The sequence below is a fragment of the Anopheles coustani genome, chromosome 3 (genome assembly GCF_943734705.1).
Source record: "Anopheles coustani chromosome 3, idAnoCousDA_361_x.2, whole genome shotgun sequence".
NCBI lineage: Eukaryota > Metazoa > Arthropoda > Insecta > Diptera > Culicidae > Anopheles > Anopheles coustani.
In genome coordinates this window covers 19936896-19964871 of record NC_071288.1, presented here as the reverse complement: position 1 = coordinate 19964871, position 27976 = coordinate 19936896, and the positions used below count along the sequence as shown (strand labels likewise).

At 48.7% G+C, this 27976-nt stretch overlaps 1 protein-coding gene across 1 annotated transcript in view; it reads left to right on the top strand.

The window, feature by feature from the left end:
* Window positions 1–27976, top strand: part of LOC131260706 (zinc finger protein 395-like) — a 90835-nt gene that overhangs the window by 45932 nt on the left and 16927 nt on the right. Inside the window, exons 3-4 of the mRNA XM_058262502.1 lie at window positions 11548–11684; window positions 11764–12050. Coding sequence (XP_058118485.1) covers window positions 11548–11684; window positions 11764–12050 — 424 coding nt within the window. The remainder of the gene's footprint in view (window positions 1–11547; window positions 11685–11763; window positions 12051–27976) is intronic.

Below are 27976 nucleotides of genomic sequence, written 5' to 3'. Positions count from 1 at the left end.
TTCCACTGCTGCGCGATCTTTGCGTTTTATTTGTCTTTTCCTTCGGCTGCTTGCACATGTGTTTGCACTCGCTGCATCGCCGGCTTTGCAACAACACACAAAAGCCATGGTCCATTGCAAAAACCTATCAATAATATACGCCGTCGTTGTGCAAAGGGGAAGGCAATTTACAGCAGTCTCCCCCCCTTCCGCGCGGTTGTAAATTTCAGCTGACGGGACAACAGTTTCCCACCCCATCCCACCACACACGATCGTCCTCGAAACGCTTCCGAACGTTAAATTTATTAATCGTGATTCATGAATTCATCCCCACAGTTCCACCGCGTTCATTTTGGTTCGTGGTTTAAAATTCACTTCCCTTGCCGGCCGCGTTCGTGCGGTTGGAAAACATAAATAAATTTCCTCCCGGGGCCCTTGAACCGGGACGGGATGAGGCAAGTGGTAGGTATTGGACTCTTGGGCAGGGAACGATCTGCAAGATAGCGAGCAAAAGAGAACCGACGTCGAAGTGCGAACGGCCATTCATTCGCTCGCTCGCTCGCTCGATGTTGGCGAATTTTCGCTCGGCGAAGCGCAATGCCTTCCCCGTGCGCGAAACTATTATACGTACTTCGCGATCATCTGTTCTGCAGCGACCACCACACACCGCCACAGCTGATGGCAGGGCATGGGCCGGGCGAATGTGTGTGTGCGTGTTTTTCGCGATCGTACCAAACCAGTGCGAACTGCTGACGCGATCGTGTGTGTACGCCGGGGGGGTTTTTGCAGCGAGAAGGTGTGTACCGGTGCAATGAAAGTAGCGCAAAAATGAAAAGAAAGAAAAACAGATCGGAGCGCGGGGTGAAAATCGACGAAGAAAACTGAGAAAGAGGGCACGGGAGAGAGAGAAAGATAAAGCGAGATAAAAAAAAGGAATTAAAATGCGCGAAAGAAGAACGTCGACGTGCTGACGCGGTTCAAAACCAGCGAAATGCGCCGAGCGATGGCAAAAGAAAACGAAACTTGCCCAAGGTCAGGGCATTTTTGGCGAGCATACTTTGGCGCACACATTCGCGATGTGTAAAGAAAAGTGTAAGAAAAAAAAGGAAAAAACAGACACGTTGTCCCGCTGCGCCGCGCACACCCTTTCGGCCAACGATCGGTCCGACGAGCGGCTTTTGAGGTGTTTGCGTTTTGCGTCGGAAAGGTTTTGCGACTTGGGCCGAAGGGTATGTTGCCAAATTTGTGCTTGCTGTGTTTTTTTTTATACTGTTTACTGCCTCTTTAGGCCGCTTTTTCCTGCAATCGCTGGGTGGTATGTTTTTCCTCCCCATTTGCCCAGTTTTGCAACTACAGTTCTTTTGGCTTTTGCTACTTCGCTAGTTCGGTTTAATGCTTTCTTTTTTGTGGGGTCGAATTTTCCTCCCTCCATTCTACCCGCTACTGCCCTCCCCGTTTTTCCGGCTACTTACATTTTGACTTTCGATGATTTTCTCCTCAAGACCACCAGCCCGCGTAAGCGTGCGCCCGGTTGTTTGATTGGCGCTTTGCTATTTCGTTTCGCTAACGGGTTTTTGGCACACTTCACTTTCGAGGCGTTCCTTCGGCGTTGTCGTTTTTATTTTTCCTTTTTGTGTGTATTACTTTTCTTCGCTGACCTGCTTTAATCACCCTGCCACCCTTTCCACCGGCTAATCGTGCTCGAGCACCATTTTTACGGAGTATCGGACGAATTAGCAGCCACCATGGCGGCAACGTCTCCACCATCTTTCTCTCTCGGGTGGATGGAATGCGCCGCCCAAGAGTGAGAGTGTGTGTGATGTGTGTGTGTGCAAAAGTGTGAGAAATCGTGGTGACAAAGGGAAAGCATCCGTACCCCCCCTCTCCCTTCCCTTGTCACACGCGGATGGTTCGATATGGAGAATCGGCATTTTTGGGGAGGGAATTGTAAATATTTGAACGTTCAATTTTGGATCCGTGATGACAGCGTGACCGTCCGTCGACGTAATCGGTGGGAATGTTGGGTTGTGGTTTTTTTTATGTTCCTTCCCGTTTCAAGCATGACCAAATAACCCGGATTGCTATCGTGCACCATCGGCGACGTCATGTGGTTGAATCATCGGCGTCGAATTCCTACACGCCATTGGGGACGGTCCCGCTTAACTTATGATTCATCGGTCGTGGCCGGGTTTTGCGTGGACGCGCAAATTTCCCCCTGCGAAATCTAATCTCGTTGTGAATTGTAAAAACTTGGTCGAAATACTGGCGTTATTGAGTAAGAAAGTTAAACGCCGGTCCCAATAGTAACTTAAATAGAAATTGTGAAACCTTTACCACATTTGCAAACGGAAAGAGGCAATGAATGCATGTTTCCGAGCAAATGACGTTGCTCGTTTTGCGCGAAGTAATCAGAAATACTAAGAAACCATCGCCAAAGTGACTCATCACTGCGCGGGGTTGATTTCGCATTGTCTCTCCATCAATTTATTACCGCATTTGCGTTCCGTTGAAGAAGCTAACTAGCTTTCCTTTGTTCCCGATACACGTTTCCATCGTCCTGCTGGCATCAAATATGGCCTCACCTCACTGAAGCAATGTTAATTATTTTCCCACCCAACCTCGCCAGCCTTGCGCCGATCGTGGGCTGTGCGGAAGGCTGTGCGACACATTTCTTCTCCAATGGCGCTCTCATTACCGCTTCGGCACGAAATACGATGATTATCTACTTCCCCCTCCCACGCGAATGGTGCGGTGTTTGTTGTGGTGTGTATGGCCGCCTAGGTCAGGGATGAATGATGGAGAGACGTCCCCAAAAACGGTTCGGTCACCTTGTGCCTTTTTTTCTTCAGCGGCCCCAAAATGATGCCAAGGTTGTGGACCTTTCATCGGCGGTCATTTCTGATGGAATTCAAGGTGTAAATGTAAATGGGCGTAGGGTAACGTTGGACACAATGGTAGTAGGGTTCATTAATGAAAACCAACACATGGACTCGACGTTGCTACACATTTGGTCACCATTTTTACCTGATTAGAGCAACGGACGCTAATTAACCCACAGTAGTTTACAGCTTCGAGTTACCAAACACATCAGTAATGGGTGTCTTAAGAATTTTATCTTTACTCAAAATAAATGAAAGCTAGTAATCTCGAGGCATAAATAACTAAAGGGCTTCGAGTCCTTCGACTTCCAATCTCTAGATTGCCCTCCTTAAAGAACACATTTCGTGCACTATTGAGAATGGTCATGGTTCTAGACGAGAGTGGGTTTTTTCCGTAGTCTATAGTAGCAATTTCCATCCAATTTCTCACGTCTTTGTTTGTCGAGCAACTCGGGCATGCTTTCGGGGTAGATATAATTGACATACTTCCTCTGCCCATGATGTCCTTGCATATCAGATGTTGCCTCTCTTATGTCAAGTTTTTTTTTATCTTAGAATCTTCTCATTCATTCAAAGATTTGTCTAAGCTCCGACTATTCTTCGGTTTTTACACACCAAACGTTTTTCCCATGCGTTTTTTCGATCCGACCGAAGGGCTTGCTTTCTTTCCCATCATTTTTACGACACCTGATCATAACCTGCACCACGTTCACATTCTTTGTGGGTCGAATGTTGTCTGTGGGGTGAAAAATTTCATCCAAACAGATAAAGTGTACCCGCTTGCCATAACACACCGACTGCCGAAAGACAACCGAGGGAGGAAAAACGGTACGGCCAACTTTCGGCAAACCACAAAACGGTTCTACGTTCTTACGGAGGGGAAAGTTTTCGTGTTAATTTTCACCCAACGATGGTCGGTCGGGCGAGAGGCAGAGAAAGAACCGGCGAGCTGCTCGCCAGACGCCAGACAACCCCGATGGGGTGATGGTTTTGTTTTTCGCTTCATTTTTTTTTTATCCAACACCGATCGACCCAGACCCAGACGGGTTCGAGAGACGTGATTTTCTGTTGGCGTAGGTTAAATGTATCCTCCCAACGATGTGGTTCGTCGCCATCGTCAACCCGAGCATCCTTCTACAAAGAAAGGGGGGCTGCCCTTACCATTACCATTCGATCCACACGCCGGTGAAGTTGTGAAGAAGTGGAGGAAGGGTCATAATTTCCGCCACTCTGTTTCATTGCCCTGCCCTGGCCCGCTGTCCAGTTGGCGTCGGTGTGGGAAGGGGGTCGAAAGAAAGCGTCTGGGAATCACCGAATTTTTCCGAAACACTCCGAATAACCTCGAGGACGAAGAAGATGTCCATGACCTTTCGGATGAGTTTGTCATTCGCTGAAGGTCGAACGCGCGCCCGAGCCAGACTTGCGGAACGAACGGGGGAAAGGCGCATGCACGCGGCCAGAGTGTGCCAGACAGATGAGGGCGGGCGGGAAAGCCCGGTGGAGCCATCGGGCGGACACAAATGGAAGACACAAAAACGACTCGCGAGCTGCAACGAAAACCGACTGGCTTGGCTTGGGTTGGTTAGTTGGTTGTTTCGGTGGTTTAGGTTTCGTTTTTGTCTTTCGCTTCGATGACGATTTTCTGCCCAGTTTGCCGGTCGTTTCGGTTTTTCAAAAACAACCGAAAGAAAACAACGCCAAAGCCCTGCGTTTTGGTGGAGCCCAAACCTGGTCCCCGGCACCAGACGGGGGCTGCTTTGCGTGCGATTATTATCGGCCGCTGCGTCGTTTTGGCTGCAGTTATGATGATTCACCCGTCCGGAGCACGGGCTTGAAGGTTAAATTTCGTGCATATCGTATTTCGATCGGGAATGTCGAATTCGAAGTGTTGCTTCACATTTTTAGGAATTATTGCACCGAATCAGTGAAAGCAAAAGTATAACAAGATTTTATTTACTCTTGACCTTATGAACATTTTCTTCAGCTCTCTCGTGCAGTTTCGGTTGACGCAATTTTCTTTATTTCTTAGTTATAAGATGCAAAGATTATCTAAATGATTGATTATGGATGGAAAATCGTAGTGTCTCTTGCCACAGTTTGATCCCTCTCGAAAACTGGCGTCCTGCTTCAAAATGCTTCCGAACCGCTGCGTATCGATTTTTAAACCGTCCTTCACGATGCTTGTATCGCCCACGGGCACTATCCCGTCCCTTGGCGTAGGACGGAGAATCAATTTACATGCGAAAAACAATTTCGTCGCTGTTTAATTTTTTTTTCGTTGTGCATAAGAGGGTGGACAGGGTCGGAATGGAAAAAAAACCCCCGCAGGAAAACTACCTTGTACGAAAGAAATTTTGGCGACAAACAAAAAACTGCAGCAAACGCAAGAAAAAACCAGACGGATACGCTTTTTTTTGTACCGTTCGGTTTAGCGTCTCTCTTTAACGTGATGGAGGTTTTTGGGGATATTATTGTTTACCATTTGCCAAATATGTTGTCTCTTCTGCTTTAGAAACTACTCACTAACTCAACTAAGACTTCCCTTTGAACACCTGGGCCGTCTAACGTGCGTATATGATATCCCCATTGTCGTTTTAGAAACTTACAACGGGTCAACGACCCCGTGCTTCGCTAGAAAGGTATTGCGAATCCTGTTGGATCCGTGCAACTAACACCTTTTCCTCCCCCTTCCCGAACGGCGCGAACAACCAGGGCGGCACTTACATTTTCCCCCCTGACGTTCGATCGTTTTTCATTTTCGGGCTGGTCGGGATCTGGTTTCTCAATCAGGCAGAAACCGGTCGATGATACCGTCTGCGTTCACCGTTCGCGTCTGCCCGGCACAACCGAAGCTATATTGTGCTGGATCGCCAGGGTGACGAGTAGGGGTGGCTGGGGTAATACGCACCCCTGGGGCAATACGCACCCTTTCAAATTTCCCTTGAAAAACGAGTTTTGGACGCGTAAAAAGTAGTCACCCTGTAAGATCAAACTAAAATATGGTCACCCTGTGAGTTTGATACCTCTACATCAACAGAAACGCGAAATAAACGCAAAACAAAATCATTCTCAGCTCAGACAGTTTTTGTTATAATGTGACGTACCATTCCGCTAAGGAATATTAAGTGCAAAAACCGATATTTGCCCACGAGGAATACGAAATTTAGTGAATTGAGAATCAGTGCTTGAGACTGTTCATGAAAATTTCGGGAAGTATGCAGATTTACTCATATTTTAGTTGAAAATGTGTTCAACTATGAATGGGGGCAATATGCACCCAGTATGTCGGGGTAAAATGCACCAGTTTGTAAACAAACTATCTTCATTTGACAGTAGATGTTGCCTCTTTGTTGTGGTGCGTATCGCCTCTTTGTTGTGGTGCGTATTGCCCCTTTGTTGTGGTGCGTATTGCCCCTATGTTGTGGTGCGTATTACCCCTAGCAAAGGTGCGTTTTGCCTCAACCAGATACTGATCGATCAAAAATTGAAGTTTTTCAAAACTGAAAAAATTACGTTTTTCTTAGCGAAAAAAGCAAACATTCCTGAACTGGTAACTAGTTTAAACCTTTATGAATCCTATTCAGTGATAAAATCAACAATCAAGAACCAAGTTGATAGAAAATTTTATAGTTTTCCTTAAGGGGTGCGTATTACCCCATCCACCCCTACAATATGTGTGTTGTGTAACCAGTGTTACACACGGGCATCAAAAACTTGGACGATTTTCGGACGCGCTGCAAGAAGGCAGACATTAAATTGGAACAAGCTGGGAAACGAGTGAACGAAACGTTGTAACAGAAAAGAGAAAAATCAACAACGTATCAGCTCCACCCAGAATCACGCGAGACATCGACGATGAAATTTCCCGGCTCCCAGGGACGTTGCGACAACAACAAAAAAAAAAACAGAACCCGAAATCACCGCTTAACAAGAAGAGCACCTAGAAAGAAACGGCAACTTCGGTTGCGCTTTGCCGTGTGCAAGTTGCAGAAGAGAATGTTTTTTTTTTGCTTTTTGGCACGCAGAAAGGTCAGCTGAAGGTGAGGCGATGCGAACGAGCTCACGTCAGCCCAAAGTCAGTCAGCTGCAAGTCAAAGCTCGCTCCGGTTTCGCGCAAAATAAGCTCACGGTGGCGAAATGAGGAACGGAAGGCGAAGTCTGAGTCTACATGCAACCCCCCCAAGGGGCAAGGAGTTGGAGAGGGGGTATGCGGACAGCAGTAAAGTCTGGTTCAGTTTTGGGACTTGATTTTAGAGCCCGCCGCCGAGTGAGCGAACAGAGCGTGAAGCATCTTTCGGCCTTTGTTAGACGGTAGAAAACTTCATTTTTCTTATAGCCTTTTCGCAGCAAATCAATCTTTTCGCGTCTCGTTTCTTCATGTTTTTCTCGCCGTATTTTTGGCTTCGTATCGAAATTGGTTACCCAAATGCAACACCTCGTCATGTCCTCCTCCTCCGTGGATGCACCTTCCCTGGATCGGCGGTCGCCATCTCTATAACCACAACGATGGAAGATTATATAAAAACATGGATTCGCTGGAGGTTGTCTCTAATGCACTTCTGGGGCTATGCTGTCTTATTGTATTTTATTCTGTCCTTCTTGTTTTTACTGTTGGGATGGGGGGACATACCATTCACCAAGTAAAGCTGAAGCATCAAATATTCCCTTCAAACTTTCCAACCGAGTTGAGCTGGAAAACCGCTGGACCTGCGGTGCCGTTTTGGAGCGGGTGTAAACCTGGGAGACGGAATGTCTGAACAGGGGGCGGTCTTAGTTGATCTGGTAGTATGGCTTCAGCGAACAGGAGCACGTATCGCCCGAGGCGATAGAATCTGCGGGTCTGTTCAACCTGTCTGGTGACCTAGATCCGAGTCGGCCACGATGAGCATAGCCGTCCCCAGATGCAGCGATGGGATTTAGTTCGATTAACCTTATTACTTGCACCCCAACTCACTGTTCTGGCTGAGGCAAACGCAAAAACCAACAGAAGACACCATCCCAAAGACTTGTCTTGAGGCAAGTAAATTGACTTACGTGCCTTTTTTTCCCTATTCTGGAAGATGTTTGCCCGCAGAACGACTATCCTGCGGGGCCATAAAAACGAAAGTCTTCAAAGGGTACATTATCATAAAAGCCACCGCCCTAACTCCTGCGCCCGGCGCAAGTTTTTGCGACGTGGTGTTTGCTCTGAAAAAAGGAACGAACAAGATTCGAATCGTTCCAGACTTGATTCGCCGGAATAACTGATGAGTCGTCGCCGGGCGACCTCTTTCCCGAGCGTAGAACATTGACATCATTAACTGCACTTTGTTTCTGCCGTGGCTGTGTGCGCGACATCGGGAATTATAATGGTCTCCCGAATTTTCCACCTAAACCCACCACCATGGTGGGTTCCATTTGTAAAATCCACTCCAGTCACATCCAGTTCTGCGAAGGATGGCGTTGGTTGGATCGTCGACGAGAAGCAGGTCGTCGGCTGCTGGCGCGTGTCTGGAGTCGGTCATCAAACCTACCCCAACCGATTCTGGCGAGACCGCACGCCACAACCGAGCGCGAACTTTCACCGAATGTGTGTATATTCACGCCGCCAATGGGTTGTTACGAAATGTCTGCGCAACAGTGGGAGGGTTCACCCACCCACTCCTGCCCAAGAGGGACGATTTGATTGCGGGCTGAGGTGCTAAGATGCAATCTTCAATCAACGCCGCGGGAGGACCAGCGTGCCAATGAAATTGGACGTCCTGGCGGTTATGACGTAAGGTTGAGTCGGTTGCCGGGGGGTTTGGGATGTGTTGGTTTTTGGACGATTCATTAGCAGAACCCCGGAGCGGGTCGGGCCGGTGTCTGGCGCGTGTGGAGTTTATGTTATCTTCATTGCTTCGGTCCCATCTTGCAAACCGCATCGATAGGAAAGTTTGCCATTCGGTGGGTGTGTGCGTTTGCGCACCGTTTGTACGATGTTGCCCGAGGTTAAGACTGCGTTTGCCGTTGACGAAACGTTTGACCCATTCCGTGCACCATCTGAATTTTGCGCTAAATTTAATAATACAAATACAAGTGAGCAGTACTGCTGATCAGAAAATATTTATCAGTCATCCCAACAACTGGAACACTAATGGTGATGAAAGGATGTGTATGTTGTCGTTGATGTCGAATATTCTACCAACCTTTAGACAACCACAGGCCCATCCATAGAAAAGAGTGAGTGAAAATTCCTATGCATTGTTCTGTATCGAGGATTTCTTCGTGGAAAAATTGTGGTATCTCACATGTTCATGGGTTTTACCAGTTCGTCGGAAGAACACAAAGAACTTTCAGACAAATCTTGTCCCTTTGCTGAGGAATACATCAATCCAATTGAAGACAGTCCGTTTTTCATGCGAATTAATTTGATTTATTCAGCATTTCTAGGGGACTTTACAACTTCTTGTAAGCAAATAAATTAAATTGACTTCTAAGCTACAACATTCTTTGTTTTTCACTCTGCTGCACTGAAAATGAGAAGCATAATAACCGTTGGTGTAAATGTGTAACACAATGGAATGAAATCCACATCGAAGCCAAAGCTGGTCACAAACAGCCAAACCAACGCTGACAACATGGCAACAGCATTGAATGAGTCGAAATTATCGATTCACGGCCAACGGCTTCGACCGGACCGAGATGGTCAACCAAGAGTTTATCACGTCTCGGTGCGAAGAAAACAAAACGAAAATCTTAACATCACAAAAATGGGCACACAGAAATTAAGGAGAGAAAAAACAAAAACACATTCCAAAACTGATAAGGTCGAACCTGCAAACTGAACGAAAAAAGGGAAATAAAGAAGCTCGAGTGTCTGGAGCAAGGTGAAAACCAAATGCGGCGATTGAATGGGAACGTTCGGGGGGAGGAAAGATGGCAGGAAGCGGTTGGGCTGCAGTTGCAATTTGTGCAGCGGCGCAGTCTCTGGCGATAAGCGGGGTTTGCAATTTTCTGGCTTGTTACCCACGCAGCAATACCCCACACCCTGTCGTGATTCCCCCCAAGCATGGTCATAAATGCGAAAGAGAAAAACACCAACAACTTGCGGTCGAAGAACTTATCATTGATAAGAGCGCATTGTGCATCTCGAGATGCGGTGCAGTGGAACAGAGTTTTACCTCCCTTTTGCTCCGGAGATGGAAGTTGTATTAGTCGTTACACTTTCCCTTATCGACGGTCATCAGCCGATCGGACGGCTGAACTTGAACGAACTTGCCTGGCAAGTGAGCAGCAGGGGTCGGGAAGGTTGGCCGACCATGAACTTGTAATTCTTTTTTCACTTTTCGGGGTCCATTAAATGACACAATTCTAAACCATAAAAAAATTGAAGTAGCAATTTTAAAACTACTAGAAGAATTGGTAAAATGGGGTAAACGAAAAACATGGGACAACTTTTCTTGGAACACACCTCCACATAGCATCGCCGTCGATGGTCGAATTCTGAAAACAAGATATGTCAAACAGACCACAAAAACAAGCCAAGACAAAATAGTCGTCGCCTATGAACCACACAAAAGGAAACAAAAAAGAGAACAAAACAGACCTCCGTTTGCAGAGGCGGATCTGCGCAAACAATGTTGCACCCACCCCTCCCACATGTTCGCGGGCCCAGAACAACAATGGCCGCCTCTGTTGCACTTTTCGGATGCAGAGCCCCGGGTTTTGCTGCACCGGACCACCTCCCCCCAGGACGACAAGCCGGGTCGAAGCTATAATTAACAAGAGTAAAACACACTACGATGAAGTAAAAGGAAACTCATCCCCACGCCCCCGGTAAGGGAAGGCGAGGGGAACGTGAATGAAAACAACAAATCTTGCAAACCGAAAAAGGTTGATTGACCGATAATACATTGAACCCAGTCGGTGGCGCAGTCGGTGGCGATCTTCTTCTTTCCGCTCGGTTCGTTTCGTCCGAGAATGGTCACAGTGTGCATCAGTTGCAACCGCGTGATGCATTACATCCAGCGTTCGATGGTGTCGGTGTGCTGCAAGTGCGCAAATTCACCGAAATTCACCGTTTGATAGCGTTCGATAAGGGCGGCTCAAAGATGTTGTCGATAAGGTGGAGGTTTGGGTGAATTTTTCTGTCCTGTGATCGAGCTGTTTGCTTTGAGAGCTTATGGATGTTTATCAATTTTGTTTTTATTCTTCAACGATCAGTCGTATTTTAAGATATATTTCTCAAACAAATATCGGTTTCGATTTTTACGAAAAATATTGCTTCTACGATCTGTTTATTTCGAGGGCTTATGGATGTTTATGAATTTTATCTTTATTTTTCAACTATCAGTCGTATTTTAAGAAATATTTCTCAAACAAATATCGGTTTCGATTTTTACGAAAAATATTGCTTCTACGATCTGTTTATTTCGAGGGCTTATGGATGTTTATCAATTTTGTTTTTATTTTTCAACGCTCCGTCGTACTTCAAGAAACATTTCTGAAGTAAATATATGTTTTTATTTTTACGAAAAAATATTGCATTTACGATCATTCATGACGATCTTGCTGAAACCGATACACTTGTCGTCGTAACGTCTGCTCCACCGGAGTTCGTCACTCACACCGTTCAGCAAACGCGTTCTTAACTCCCCCCCCCCTCTCTCTCTCTCTCTCTGTCTCTCTTTCTCTCTGTCTCATCCGAATTTTCTTTGTTTCCAACCAGATCTCGCAAACGACGACCCTCGTACTCGCAGGACGATCGAGAGTACTTCAGTATTAACGACGACGATCCGATGGATGAATGCAACGCCGCGCTGGTACTTATGAGTTTGTCCTGCTCGCCGAACTCATCCGCACATGGTAGGTGACCCCCCACCCCTCCCCTGGGCGAGATTGTTGTTCTAACACCCGCTCCCTTTGCGGTTCCCTTTTTCCTCAGGTTACGATACACTGCTTGGCACCAGCTCCGGCTCGAGCACCACGTCCTGGAGCACCGGATCGACCTCGCCGCCGCTGAGCGAGGATGGACATTCCACACCGCCGACCCACCACCACCATCACGAGCTGAACCACCACCACCATCATCACCATCACACGAGCAACCACCACAATGGGCGCCATCAGGCGGTGGGCGAGATTGTGCGTGGCGCACGCACCACCTCCCTGTCGACCTCGGACGAGGGCATCGGCATGGAGTACAACGAGGATATGCCCCGGAAGCGTCGGGTAAGTCGACCTCTGATGTCTTACCTCTCCCTCGATTTGGGGGTTTTTCTTCGAGGATGCCATTTTGTCAACCGTTTTCCACTGGAACGAAACGTCATATTCATCCCAACTACGTTGGCACGTGCCGGGAGATTGCTAGTTCTCCCTCAGCCTCAAGTGTACGAGTTGCTACGTAATCTGCCCGAGTCGAGTGTCATAATCGTCCAACAGTGATTATTCTACCCCCCCTTCCGACGTTACCCGGCTCGGAAATGGAACTCTGCCCGGAGTCCCGGAGTGGAGAAAGGAAACACTCGCACACTAATCGCACACAAACACAGCTGAGCGGGACGGTCCCTCCCTTCCCCGAACCACGTGTCGCCAGATCCACACGCTGGCGATAACCTTCCCGGCCAATTAGTGCGCTGGCGTGCGCGTGCGCTACGGGACCACGGGTCGGCGTGGCTTTTTCGAGAGCGCGTCGTTGTTTTGCGGTGCCGTAATTTTCCACTCGCCCGAAACGCTCTCTGGGTCCCGGGTCGGTTTGCCATCATCATGTTTCCGATCGATGTTCGACGCTTGCACCGCTTGCACCTTGGTGTGGGGCGACTTATGGCGACCCTCCAGCGCGGTTATGACACACGGGTCGCGCTAATTGAATGCCGCTCCGGTGTGTGTTTCGAAGGTTTTCCCAACTCCTTCTCCGGCGAAGGCGCGATCGCCGTTTTCGGCTCGGCCGGATCCCGTGGCGGAGATAAAATAACCGACAGCGCATTCACGTGCCACGAACCAGGCCAAGGTTTCGCGGGGAGATATCGACCCTATTTATGGGCTTTCACTACATTTTTTTTTCGCTGCAAACATCATCAGCTGTGCGCGGGTTTTCTCTTTCCCTCAGATGGAAGAAGCAACGTTTCGCAACAAACAACCCCACTTGGCGTCCGTGTGGGAGATGGTAAACACGTTTCATTTTTACACGTGCAACTCACCTCCGGACGGAAATGCAGGCGGGTCCATTTTCACAACAATCGATCAGCTGATGGCGCACCGGATCGCTGCTTGTTTATCTGAGCAAAACACATGAGCTCGCTCGTTTAGAGTGCACACACCGGGGCCCCATGTTCTTGGATCGTGCCCGTACACTAACACCCGTTCTTTTGCAGTACTCGTGTGAAGTTAATAGAGGCTTAAGTGTTTTATTTTAATTTCCCGCGGTTAAGCACCGCACTGGCCTTGGAACGTGCCTTACCGCCCCGGTTGTTGTGGTATGCGGGAACAAGGTTACCCCGCCCCCCATGCACGTGCGGCACCGAATGGAAGTTTTTCCTCAAGGAGGGTTTGTTGCTGCTGAGAAAAAAGAAAAGGGAAAATTTTGCCACAAAACCGCCCACCACCTCAGGGGAGGATGAAGACTTCGTCGTTTCGATCTTGATATTCATTCGTTTTTGACAACCCTGACCGGATTTCCCTGGTTTCCCCCGGCGTCATCGGTGACATCTCGGCAAGACTCGTTGGGTCATAAAGCTAATCACAGGACGGATGCACCTGGATGTTTTGCTCATTTTCTCACGTCCATGTCGACGCGTTCACGTTCTGCCCTGTTTTGCCTGCTGCAAGGCACGTCGTCGGAGGACGCATGTGTGCCCATATGGGAATTGTTTTTCCTTTTTCCCCGCACAACGGAGCTGGTGTTGCAAAAAACGCAAGCGAACCTGTTTCAGCGAAGTTTTCAAGCGTTTCTTTGATCGTTGCACGGGTTTACAAAACTCTTCTAAAAAACGACGTGTTTCATTTTCTATCTGTTCACTCCCATGCCAGTGTTCGCTTCGCTGCATGTTTCTTTCCACTCCTGCAAAAGATTCTTTTTTCAAGCGCGAGTTGCAGCATCGCGTATCTTGTTCTTAATTGTAGACGTGCACCTTTTTGCAACGATGCTGTAGGACGACGAGCTGCCAAACCATCTATCACCGTGTCCGCGTCATTCTCACATCATCCAAATGCACACACACACAAACCTCCTCGACCATATTAGACCATCTGGTTGAAAATCGTCACTTGATGAACTTCACGGACCGTGAGTCGGATGAGCTGTTGTTGTTGCAGCACGGTCCTAACCTTGAAATGCTGACGATTGCCGTAGGACAGTATTTTTGCAACAAGCTCTAACCTTCCGCGATGGCAGTTCGCTGGAGGAGTGGCGATCGCTTTGCTTCCCTTCTTCTAAACAGCGGACATCTTGTTTTTCGTGTTCTTTTTCCCTACCGCCGCGTTGGCAATAGACGATCTGCATCGCCACTAAATGCCGTCATTCGCATGCACAAGCATATAGCGTAGGAAGCCGCCAAGAGCCGATCTCCATATGCACACGGTTTGTTGCATCCCGTGGTGTTAGTTTTTTTTTGTTTTCCTGTGTTACTCTTTTTATTTTATCGCTACGTGAAAATGTATTTTTATGACGCTTGATGAGCGACCGTGTGTGTGTGTGGTTACGGTGGTGTGCTCGGCCTCGTCCGTACTTCGGGAGGTTTTTGGGGATGGAGCAAACCTTGCCATCGTCTTGGCTTTTTCGTTTTCATTTATTGCTGTTGCCAATTTTTACTGCCTTTTTCTCGCCACCGAGGCAAGGTCAACATCTTCGCGGTGGTGAAGTAACTAAATTTCCGCAGAGTTCGAGTAAGAAAAAAAAACAGACTCCAACCGTCACAGATTTATACCCCGCCAGCAGTAAACCTTGCATTGACAGAAGCGTTGCAGCCGTTTTATGGCCGGTTTTCCTTTTCCGTTTGTCACACACAAGCACACACACACATAGCTTGCCATATCGGAAGCCGCAAGGTAATCGCCGGTGGCACCAGCACGAAACAGCATCCGAAGTTGGCAGTTTTGCATGCGATTCCGACCGAACTTGACTCGCTGTCAAAGTCGTCAAGTTTTGTGTGTTGGGATGATTGTTTTTGTTTCGGTCCTCCCGCACCGATCCACGATTGGTATGCGAAGGTTGAAGCTGGTTGATTTTCTACTTTGCACTCTCACTTTCTCACTCCCGCTGCTTGAAAATCGATCAAGTGATGCAGTTTCCTCAAACGCTTCCGTTCTGAGGTGTCAATGGATCGCGAACCATTTTGGTTTTCAACTTGGAAACATCTCCATGATCCTCTGAAGATACATTTCGGGGAAGAGTTGTTCCCGAGAAGAATTACTTTGAGGCTATTTTGCCTTTTCCACCATCATCCAAATGCCTTTTCCACCAAATGCCTTTTCCACCATCATCCAAAGTGGAAACCCCCAAAGGCTGTGTCATTTATGACGAACGAAGAACACAACAGCAGGTTCCCACTGTATCCTATCACCTCATAAAATGGAAGGAGTAATGCCCTCGCTGGCACGGGACTGCTATTTGGGTTATAAAACTGTTGAGCTCCGGGAATTTCTCCGTGAAGTTCGTGTAACGTGTAGTGCTGGAGATGTTATGACTGCGGTGCGATAGTGCCGATAGAGGAACCCACTCCACCACCGCAAGGCACGCCCGTAGACGGTCGTCTGTTTGTCATTAAAATCTTATCAATCGTTTCTGAAACAGGAAAACCCAACCGTCATGGCGGCAGAGCTTAGATCGACAATCGACGAGCAGAAGCAATTTGTTCAATCGAGAGAAAACAAACTCCTACGAGCGATACGGGAGGACCAACTGAACTGACTGTTTACCGCTGCGTGCGGCGTTATGGCGTTCTTCCGGGACTATTTTCCCCCTAAACACACACACACACACACACATCACGAGTTCCCGGGAAGTAGAAGTATGTACCCTCGGCTTTGGTTCGCAGGGGACAGGATTATCTCATCTCGCACTCAATAAACAAACTCGCGTCCGGAATCTTTGAAGAGTATGCATTCTTCGGCCGATCGCTTCCATCTTCATCAAAACCTCGCACTGGAAGGGGATTGGGAGCTCCTACGAAAGGAATCTGATATTTCCTGAACGTTTTCGTCAAATACCAGAGCACATTTGACGTTGAAATGGATCGTCGATGCGTGAAGCTTCTGAACTCAAACATGAAGTGGATCTTATTAGTTCGAACGACTGATCTCCCATCCTTGAACGCATAGGTTTCATATCTGATACTTTCAGTCAACTCAACATCACCGAGTATGTGTCGTACGGGAACATCTCTCCTTCAGGGATCTGTTTATTGTGTGTCGATGGAGTGGATCTACAAAAATCTTTGCCACATTGACACACAGCGAGCTTGCTTCCACTCTGTTTATCCACAGAAGATTCTTCTAAAGTATTCAAGTTTTTTAAAGAACCAGATCCTCTTTTTGCGCTTTTGCCTTCCAACTCCTAGCTTGCGAGACGTTAGTCAGATTTAGGACATCAGAGAACAGCCGAGATCTGCCACGCGCAATGAGAACCGCCTTCCTCTCCATCCCAACGGTGTTTTCTGGGCATCATGGGTTGCATAAAAGATTGCTGGCCGTTCCCCTCCTTCCCATGCTGCTCCCGTTCGTCCCCCCATAATATACGACCCACATTGCACTCTGCTCCACGCGCACAGCCTCTACTTGCAAACGCCGATGCCGGCATGGACGAAACTATTTTTGCACTTGATGCGTTCACACTTTTTCTCTCTCTTTCTCTCGCTCACTCTCTCCCTCTCTTTCCTGCTCACGTTACCTTCTCACGTTCGATCCCTTTCACTCGAGGGTTGCACTCGATGATGGCGTTGCCATTGTCATGAGGCCACAACGGGGGGGGGGGCAGGGGAGGTTGGAAGAATGTTGCCGGGTTGTAGTGCAATAGTTGGCGCTAGTCACCAGTGTGGGTGTGTGTATGTATGTTTGTGTGTGCAGGTTGGCAATAGAGATTGCAAGCAGGCGGTGTGCAGTTGCAGCTGTAGTGCGCAAATGCACTGCATGGGCCCGCTACCACTACCAACGCATGACACGTGCCATCGATGCTCCGCCGGTCACCACATCCCCCCGCTGTTACCATCGCAGCTTTTCCTCCCTTTAACCGCCCACCCCCCCAAGCTCCATTTGAGGATGAAGCTGGGGGTTGCCTTTTGTTTTTCCTTTTTTCTTTGCCCGCGTGTGTTGTGCCTAGCCGTAGGGCGTACCGAGGCCACCGCGAGAGGTAGGTTGTTTGCGTCCGTGACCAACAGGCCGTGTTGTCAACGGTCGCGATGAAAAACGGTTGGTCCGCAAGTTTATGGCCACTTTGGGAGTGCAAAGAAGAACGACGCGGAAAATGAACGGTTTCAGGCTGCCGGCCATCTATCTTTTCTACTGCTCGAATCGAGGGTGGCGTAGGGTAGAACATTCGACAAAGCGCACAAAGCACCCATACTGAAAAGGAAGCCAACGGGATGACACTACTGGATGCACTTTGATGCAGCAAAGAGTGAGGAGAAGGCACGGAAGTAGGTCGAATGGCGAAACTGCGATGCGGGAACGGGTGGAGGAACGGGGGTTTGAACTTGAAAACGCTTGTCCCCCCGTTTTCACCACCCGACCGATAGGCGGAACCCGTCAAACGAACAAACGAGGTCAATGCTGAGCGAGGGTTTTGTTCCGGGTTATGATTTTTGGAGCCATCGCTGAAAACTGTGCTATCTTTCCTCTCCCCCGATGCATCGTGCACTTCTGTCGGAAAAATGCATATTCTCACTGTCTCTCTCGCTACTTCTGGCTCTCATTCTCACCAGTAAGCATTTGTGCTTGCTGACGAAGATAAGAAAAAGTAGTATTTTTCTCTTTGAAAAAGCAGTATTTTTCATTCCTTTTCTGTACTGTTTGAGTCCCAAAAATATTCCCGATACTCAAACAAGTTCTTGTCCTAGTTTTTCACGTTCCGAAATGTTTATTCCAACTTCACTAATGCAACTCCAAAACCCCTGCGCCTTACCTCGCGCAAAATTATCGTTAGAAAACACTTCCTGGAACCGCGCCGGAGACGACCGGCTCCGCCGGTGCAGTGATTTGGATGATGTCAATTTAATGTCTCCCGCTGCGGGAGAGCGTTGCTGCAAATTATCTGCTGGCATCCCTTTTCACCCGAATGGCGCAGATTTCGACGCCCCGGACCAGCGCGACGCAAAACGAGCTGCACGCGCGAAATGGCGAGATAATCAGTTCGGCACGACAGAGCAAGCAAGGGCGATAGAGAACGGTAAACGGAAGGGGAAGACTGGGGCCCCGGGAAGGGAGGGCAAACAGCTAGAATTTGCAACGGTAAGAACGAACGGATCGATAGCTGCGGCGAAGCGAGAAACTAGGCCTCCGGTGCATGTGCAATGATGGGGCAAGTGAAAATGGGGCTTCCCTTGAACTTGAACGTGAAAAGAAAAACCGTTTTCAACTAACACGCCCGATAAGCACAGCGAACGGAGGCCGAAGAGAAATCATACATTTGTAGGTTCTAGAAAAACATCTCTGTTGTTGTACAACATAATGTATACCAAATATATTTTCACATTTGATGAAAGTCTATAAATTATAGGAGTGCAAGTCCAGAACAACCCTTTAGTGAATGTTTTGCAAAAGACATGGACAAAAAACAGCATGCTATTTCTTTGTGCATCTCTCCTTCAACTGCGAACTGGAATCCTTCAGCTGGGACAAGCTGGGGCCATTCATTTCCGCCCCAAGGACCGATGTTCGATTGCTTCAAACAAGGCCAAATCCGGTTCCCCAATAAAGTTCACGACCAGCCGAATGTCGATGTGCCGGTGTCTGTATGTGTGTGTGTGTCTGTGTTTATGTCGTCGCATTGCATCGCTGAAGGTGGGGCAAACGCTTCCCATCTCACCACCAGCTGCTTGCAACTCTCGTTCGGTTGTGGTGGTTTCAAGCTCTTCCTATTTATTTTCATGTTTCCTATCTCTATTTAGCTGAAGCTGATTGGATTCGCTGGATCTCGATGGTTTAGTTTGTTTATTTGATACTGTTCCGAATGTTGAGCCACTTCCCGGTTCAATCGGAGTGTTGCACTTGGATTGAACGGCGACCCTGAAGCGTCAACACGGTTTTGCGGCCGCTTCCAGAGGGTTTTGAGTAAATGTTTGCGAACAGTTCAAAGCACGTTCGATCCGCTAATGTTTTATTTTTTCTTCCTTCAATCAAACCATTGTGCAATGCCATTGAAAGCGATCAACGATTACGCAACGAGGCACTTTATTACGTCTGCTTTCGTGTGCGGTTGGCACATTTTCAATGTGTTTTCCACAAAATGGCCCTTCGGGAGTCATCGCAGAGCAGGACCTCAAAACGAGTTTGATTATGACAATTGTGGTTGTCTCGCAGCGAATGCAGCAAGCCAAACAAACAGAAAATGTGCAACCACTCATTTGTAACAGGCCTAATGAAGCCCTTCACGCGTGGTAAATCGAGGTGAGTGTCGTTGTAAACACACATACATGCCGTTCGCTGTCAGCTGCAATTGGCATCGATTGGGACGTTGGGTAGGTGATTTTTCCCGTCTGCTCTCCCGGAACTCTGCCTCTCAAAGTCGTCGAGGCGAGGAGTGTCCGCCATCGATGGGCTTGTGAATGATGGATGTATTTTAGCCTACGTCTCCCTAGCTCTAGCACTTTGCTAACCCATTAACGAGAAGATCTAGAAGACGAAGCAGAAGAGGTAGAAGATAATAAATCCCAAGCGTTGGCATCTCCTGGAGGCAGAAATAATTATCGCAACGAGGAAAATAAAACACAAACACACAAAGGCCCGCAAAATTAAAACTGGAGAGGAAGAAAAAAGAAGGCAATCCGTGGCGCGCGCGTGTTTGACCTTCATTGCAGTTGTTGGCCGGATATGGAAAGAGGGGAGGGGGGAGGCGGAAAAAGGGGTTGTTGGTCGTCGAGTTATGGGTGATGATGACAGGCGGCAGCCGTCCACCACCACCACCACCACGACATACGACCCTCCAATGCATTTGCGGTGCATTCGGCTTTGGCTTCCTTTCGACAAAGGCTTCGATTTCCCGCTCTCGCACCCGCATTCGCGTGTCTCGGTTGCTCGTTCGTTCGTCCGGATCGTGGATATACTTTAAATTTGCTTCATTTGCTCCCCCTCGCACCCTCACCCCTCCCGTGCACAACCCGTGGTTGGAGGAACGCCACAACGTTTCGCACACTTTATCGATCGACTTCGGCGTCATCGTCGGTTGTGCAATGTGCAACTGCGACACCCCGGCTCTGGTCCCCTTTGGTACGAGATGCGTTGGACGGACACGCCTTTTGCGACCGGCACCCAGCTTAGAATGGTAATGTTTGTTCTATTCTTTTTCGTTTAGGTGGTGCTGTTTTAAAAATTTTTGAAGGCCAGTAGTCGGTTTCGATGGAATTTGATTGGCGTTCAGCTGCGTTTTGTTTTATTTACGCTTGGCTCCTTGGACCACCCACACAAAGCAATAAGAGTCTTAATTTTGAGTCTTACAAACGGCCACCTAAAAGGGGTGTTTTTGGAGCTTGAAGCTCACGCTTGAACAACCGAGCATGGCCTGACCGAAGAAACAAATGACCAAATTATCCGAACGGTCAACGTGAGCGGAATAATGTGTCCTTTACCAGCGCGATTGGAAAGGTGTAGATGTTTCAAAATTGGGAACAAAGTGACATTTATTAAACAAAGCTCCAATGACTCAATAAATCCCCTCCCCCCTGCCCATCTTGATTTATCGCCAGCAAATCATACAATAATGGGAGGGAAATTAAATCAATTTTTATGAAGGATAGCTTGTCGAGTTGCATCGCACGGAAAATGTGTGTTGGAGCCGGCAAATAGGAGAAAAAAGAAACAGAAACAAGGACACCCAACGAGCGTGCATATCCTGTTGGCGCACGGAACACGGATGTGCGCATGCGAACCCGGGCCAAAGGCCGTTTCCCACGGGCGTTCGTGTTGGTGCCCTCGATTTTTCCCCCCGAACGCTGGAATACGAGTGCAGCGTGTGCAGCATTGGAAAATCCGTTTTCCACCGAACCACTGCAGCACCGAAAACGGAAACGGCGGACGGAAAAGGGTGGTGGTGGGGTTCCAAAATGAATAAAAAAAAACGGCACACTCGGCACGTGTTTGACCTTCATTCGACGGTCGGGTTGCTGGGCAAGGTCAGGGAAAATTTTCGGTTCTTGCTGTCCTCGCCATGCATTGGCGATCTCCCTTATTCTGTCTATCTTTCGCTCTCTCTCTCTCTTTCTCACACGTTGTGTGTTCTCTTTTCGCCTGCCTTGTGGTGCATTTTCCCGTTATGCTTGCCGGATTTTCCCCCGATCGCATTAGCGTGCAGCAGTGCGGATGGCTTGCTGGCAATGCACTCGGGAAATGTGCCGTGAGCTGGTGGAGAAGTTCGGTTTGCATTTGGGAAATCTTGTTTAACACAAATGGCTTTCCACTGCAACTTTCTAAAATACCGATGCTCCTGGTGATTTGATGGAAAATCCTGACTGTCGTAATGCATTTTCCCATGTGTTTTTGACCAAAACAATAACAAAATCGTCAAACGACCGGCTCACCATTTGATTGACATTGAAAAGTCGTCCTATTGGTCGTTTTCCAAATCAATTCGCGTACCGTGGAACAATACGAATTGTACGCCAACCAATTCCCTAATGGGGCCATTGCGTGCAACCGGGCAAAACCAGCGAGCGAGCCGACCGTTTGTCAGCCAGATATGCAAGTCAGGTTCAAACCTTCGGCAGCGGTTAACAAAAATGCGCCGGTAGTTTTCGTTGGAGGTTATGTCAGTTGACCGCGAATTCATGCCGTGCCCCGAAAACCGTGCGATCGATCGATGGTGGTTGCGTTCCAATCCATTTATTTGGTTGGTTTCCGAGCTTCGCTTCGAGCCTACACTACTGTACGTGACTCGTTTAGTTTTCCATCGTTTTTTTTGTGCATGCGAAAAGCTAGGATTCAGCGAGGCAGAAGCGCACCGTGTCTAATGGCGTCGCAAATGCAATTTTTCTGCGATGTTGTGGCCCGGAACTTGTGGATTCATTCTGCAAAATGCAATTAGGAGGCTCACACACCGCGATGCCGAAATGGGATTGTTCGGGCGATGCTTTCTTCAGCTCAAAATGTAATAAAAAATGGCGAACCCGGAAAAGCTACCAGCAGCGTTTTGGACGCTTGTTTTTTTTTGCAAAAATCAACCAAATTGAAAAAAAAAGTTGTAAGCGTGGTGAATTCTAAATTTTCAGTGGCAAACATCAAAACCACAGCAAAATGAATCATGCAGTTTCCTTCCATTGTCTGCCGATTCGGGAAGGATTTCGACGCTACGGAAGTCGGTGCAGTCGGTTTCATCATTAATGGCGTGATTGTGGAGTATTTTTAATGAAGCAAACAGTGAAATCGCCAAAGCGGGACGTTGCCAATATGTGGCTGTGAGAAAATTAACTGAAACCAATCGGCAAACCACTATGCTAATGTCTACTTTGGAGAAAAACAAAGTTTAAAATAGGTTGTAATACTTTTGATCTGTTGAGGTATATTTTTCTCATATTTTTCCATTTCTAGCAAAGACATCAATAGGGCACCCGGGTTCCCCGTTTTTCCGCGCAGACCATTTACGACTAATTTTACCCAACAAATGACCATCATTACTTAGCACCGGCGGTGGGCCACTTACCACCCACTGCAAGCCGGTTCGCAATTACACGAATGCATTATTTGTTGCACCTTGCTTCCGGGCCAATCGGTTCGAGTTTTCCCTTCCACCGGGGACCATTTTCTCAACCGATGACGAGTGTGGTTTAGGGAGGCACTATTTAAAAAAACACACAACCACACAGTTCTCGAGCCCGTGGGCGTGTTGGAATTTTCCCTCCACCCGGCGGGTGAAATTTATTTCAAACCCATAAAATAATTGAAACCACTCGGTGGGGAGGTGAAAACTTTCCAAATGACTCGGCATTAATCCTTCGGGCCGCTGGTCCACACGCGCGTAATGGTGGCCGCCGTCGATAATCGTGGGAGAGACCCCAAGGGATCCCGGGGCCAGCCTTCGTCAGTCCACCCTTCGTGGCAACCCCCTCCAGAAAGGAACACAATAAATGCAGCTGCTGCCGATCCTTTCACTTTGCCTCGCGCGCGTGTCGTTGCATTTCCCACCTGGTTTGGAAAACCCCCCCCTCTTTCGAGCCTACCCTCGAACGTCGGTTGGTTCAAGGAGTGAATAAAACCTTAACTACATTTGCATTTTTTTTCGTGCTCCCCAAATGTTGCAAACTCATTTCTACTACCTCCACCGGTCCGGAATGGGGGGGCCGGCTGGTGTGAAATATTGTGCCCGAGTTAATGGGTTGCACTTTAGCTTTTTGTGAGGTCGAAACTAAACGGTGGTCAATGGACAACTTTTCTCGAGGGTGTCCTTTTTCGTTGGCACGTTCACTTCACGCGCTGCTGCGACACGCAATCGCACTTTGCGTTGAAGGAATTGTGGCGGAGTGCAAAAATACTAAAACCCATTTCGTCACTTAAATTTTGGTTATTGTTCTTTGCCGTGTTGCCGGGGAAGAAAACAAATATTACGCAAAAACATTATGTTTAACAATGTAATCCCCGAGCTACTTACACCCCGTAACACCCCGGATGTGGGTTGATCAATTTTACATCAATCAATTAAGTCACATTACGTGTGTTTTCGTATGCCCACGATCCGTCGCTGATGGTCGCGTGTGATGTGGAATTGTCAACAGCATTGTGCAAGACCCCTGAATGCCCGGTAATGATGGCGTATGACTTATGCAGGGCGTCAGCAAATTGGTCCCTCGAACCTTGTTGTTACCGCCGTTCTTCGCTCACTCGAACGCCGGGTTTGACACACATCAGATGATCGCTTCCAGGAAAAGCCAACAACCAGGCCGTGCCGGGGGATCCCGCCAAGTGCAGGGAAACGATGTAGAAACGGCAATAAATAGCAAGCGCCGCCGAGAAGATCATCGACATTTGAAATCGGGTACGTGAAGGGAGCGCCTACTGCCTGGCGGACGACAAGGACTGGGGGGGGGGGGAAGTAATGATTTTCCAGGAAAAAAGGCCTCCCCCGTGCCTGCCTCAACATCAACATCACTTGCAGGCCGCGACGGTACGTTTGTTGCAAGTGCATCGACAAACGGAGAGTTGCAGAGTGAAAAGTGCGGGGGCTGGGGAAAAGGGAATGAAGAAAAAATCACTACTCCACAGGCGGCTGTTAGATTCTCCCAGCCAGTCACCCAACCCTCCCCACTCTCCCCCCGTGTGTATAGTTTCCAGTGAAACTCCTGCCGCGATTTTGCCGCGTCAATTGTGGGCTGACATAGGTTTTCCATTTTGTCGACGATGCGACGAAGACCGATGTCGGGGGAGTATTACTACTCGGCGTCAGGGGGAGGAAGGGGGGTGGGAGGTAGTTTTGCGGGCAAAAGGGGGAGGGGGGGGGGGGGACATAATTGTAACCCTGCACGGAAATCTAGTTAGGTTCCCCAAGCGCCGCCAGTGGCCCGTTCGGACGATCTGACGCCGACCTAGTTTGGGTGCCTTTAAAGATTCCTGGAAATAGCGTGCGTTTACTATTAGTAAGGGGTGTTTTTTTTTGTGCCACAACGGGGGCTTTGTTCGCCAGTAAATCTGAAAGTCGCAGAATTCATAAATAAACCATGTGGCTTTACATATTATTTGATATTTTAATTATGTTTATTGGTTTTCCGTACTTCCACCAAACAAAAAGGATTTGAATAATGTCCTTTATGAAGCCGCTTACTGTTGTAACATTCCATCTGAGGCTTTGACAATAGCTGATCCTTCTGAAGTGGGACTAGGTTTTATAATTCCAGCCGATATTCTCACAAATACTTGATGACGATGCCACGCCAATTCCTGCTCGTAGTCTCCGGATTTCCCGGTCCTCCTATCTTTTCGCAAACCTTCCCTGAGTGAGGAACTGAGGTTCATACGGGGTCCTTGTCCTCACCACGGAAGGGCACGAGGTCCAAATCCGTGGAACCGTGCACCGAGTCTGCATCCAACTCAGGTTCGAACGAACCAGGAGCAAGCAGTTTCGAACAGTTTCTCTTGAACGGGGTGGGGGTTGGAAATCGCGTGCCCGGTTCCCCGTGCTTCCAGAAGTGGAGCGAATTCCTGGAAAGCACGGCAGCTCGGTGCAGCCCTCGTCACCGCGCGCGTGGAGCGAACTGACCAACCGCACCGAGAAAAGCCAAGTCCGAGGACGACGCCATCATTTTCGCCATCAATAATACAATGGCCTTACGTCAATGGACTGACGATGTTGATGATGATGGTGCTGTAGCGCTGGTAATTACAGACACCGCGATACTAACCTCCCTCTCTCTCTCTCCCCAACCTACCCTTCCCCGTTGTGCACATTTTGCTTCCCCTTCGGATGTAAAAATGAAAATTCCCGGCGCGTCTCCATGCGTCACACGCGCTCGTGGAAATGGGCGGGATGGCGGCCGGAGAAGGTGAGAATAATGGCGAACGAAACGGGCAATGGATGGAAAATCATGCTGGCATAAAATTGAACCACCGGACAACGCACGGAATACGCCCAACCCCTCCCCCCCAAGGAAGTGCACCTTCTAGTCCAAAGGGGACACTGACCTCAGCGCAGCGCAAGAACACAATGGCAGCTTCGATTGGCACGCGAACACGATCGAAAGGGACTCTCGAAAACGGGTTCCCTGTTGTCCCCCGTCCGCGATATTCCCTCGTTTTCCTTCCCTCGTCCTGGGGACGCCTCTTGTTTTGTTTCACTTCTAGGAAAGCTCACGCTGACGGAAAGGAGGGACGGGAAGGGGCCATCGAATTAAAATAACCAACAACAGGGAACGAGGGAGGTTCCGGGCGATTGATAGCGATGACGCGACACGAAGCCCGACGCAAGGGAGTGGGGAGGGAGGTCATAGACCGGGTCCGCGGACAGTTTGACCTGGATGTCCCGCAAGTGGTCAGTTTTTTTTTCTGTTCTATACATCAACCATAATGGCTTGACGGTTTATGGTTGTGATCATTCTTGTTTTTTTATTTATTTTGTGTTTTATTTTTTTATGGTTACCAATAAAATGGCGATGGGTGGTGGAAAAAAAATCTCAACCGTCACGAAACGTTACGATCGCGACGATCACCCAACTGGCGTTGGCGTTGATTGATCGAGACGGACGACGTCGTCGACGACGGAGGAGCATTCGGTCCCCGAGGTGAACAACCTGAACGGGCGACCGCTCCGAAGTTGTCCCGAACCCTTTTCCTTAGCGTTACTACCCGGTGTAACGCCTCACTATCGGACCATCTTTAGGGTCGGCAGGCCCAGTTTGGCTTGACCTTGATCAGCTCGCACTCTGGAATGCCTTTTCCCCCGGGTGTGTTATGTGTGTGAGTGTGAGTGTTGCGTTCAGCAAAGGGACGACCCGTAACTAATCGGTTACTGACGCCGGCCGGCCGGCATTTTTCTCCCCGCACCGAACCTTGAACCGAACCCAAATTGAAGCAAACAGCATCAGAGAGAAGAAATAAAACCAAGAAGAAAAGCAAGCCACGAAGGGCGCACACCCTCGACGGAGGAGGGCGCGAAGGGTGATAAGAAGCGCGAGGAAACGTGCGCAAGATAAAGAAGATGTAATGAGACGCGAGTGCGCGGGGCAGATACATAATTTGGCGTTGCAAGAAGTCAGAAGGAAACGCTGGGATGGTGCGGGTGAGGGAGAAACAAGAGTTGGGAGGGTGGGCAATGAACAAGAGAACGCCAACGGCAGCAACGACGGAACGAGGAAACAAAAACAGAAAAGAAAACCGGTGATCTTCGGGGTGTAATGGCAGCGGCAACAAAAACGCGGAGTTTCCTTTCGGTCCGCGGAAGGGCAAAGGGTGGCTTACGTGCACTCGTGTATGTATCTGTGTGTGTCTGTGTGTGTGTGTGTGTTGGAAAGAGAGAATGAACTCCACCGTAATTGGAGTGAACGATCATCTTCAGTGGCAGGGTTCAACATCCCCGTTCGCTGGATCGCGGATCGAGGGCGGAAGGCATCGCCCTTCGTGGCGTGTGGCTGCGTCCTTTTCTTTTTCTTGCCACACACACATACACACACACACACCTACACTGCCTTGGTTGCGTCGGCCACCAAGGATGATCAACAAAACAGAAACCAGCGAAGATAGCACAAGCCAGCAGAAGGAGAGCAAAACGATCGCGTAAGAAAACGTAAACGAAACGAAACTGGGCGCAGGAAAAGGGGCAATGGCGGGTGCGGTGATCGTCCGTTTTGTTGTGTGCTTCGAATTCGTTTGACAGTTCGTCTTTTGAACGTGAATGTTTTTTTTTCTCGTTCCTTTTTGCTTCCCCCCACCATCCTTTTGTAATTGACCGGTTGGTGTTTTCGGTGGTGTGCGTTTGTCGATCCGGTTCCGTTTTGTTTTGTTTTTGGTCCGCTGCGTCCAGACGGTCGGAGTCCTCCTGTGCACCGTTTCGTGGTTTTTTCTTTTGCTTTCCTCCCTTTCGGTGTCGTTTTTTCTCCCTCCTTCGCTCGGGATCTCTCTCTTTCGGTCCGGTTCCGAACCTCTTCCTTTCCGGGCAGACGCCGGGCTTTTCGCGCGCGCGCGCGCTTACACTGTCCTCCGGTCAATCGCCCCTCGACGGAGCACGAAGCAAAACAAAACGAAATTACTCACCCTTTTACGCCGGCGCGCTTCCTCCGAGGAGCAGTCCGTTGAGTTTGTTTTAGTTTTGCTGGTATGATTCTTGGGGCAGGTTGTAACGCTCCCCGTCCGCTGCCGGGGTGGGGCGGCGTTGGGGGGTGGGGTGTGGTTTCCAGTGGCCATTGTTGGCATTGCTGCACACGTCGGGGTGCATTGATTCCGCGGACCGATGCCATAACTTTCAAGGTGATCCCTTTTCCACGATCGTTCGCGACTACGATTTTTTCGGTGCTAACGAACTCACACAAACTTGG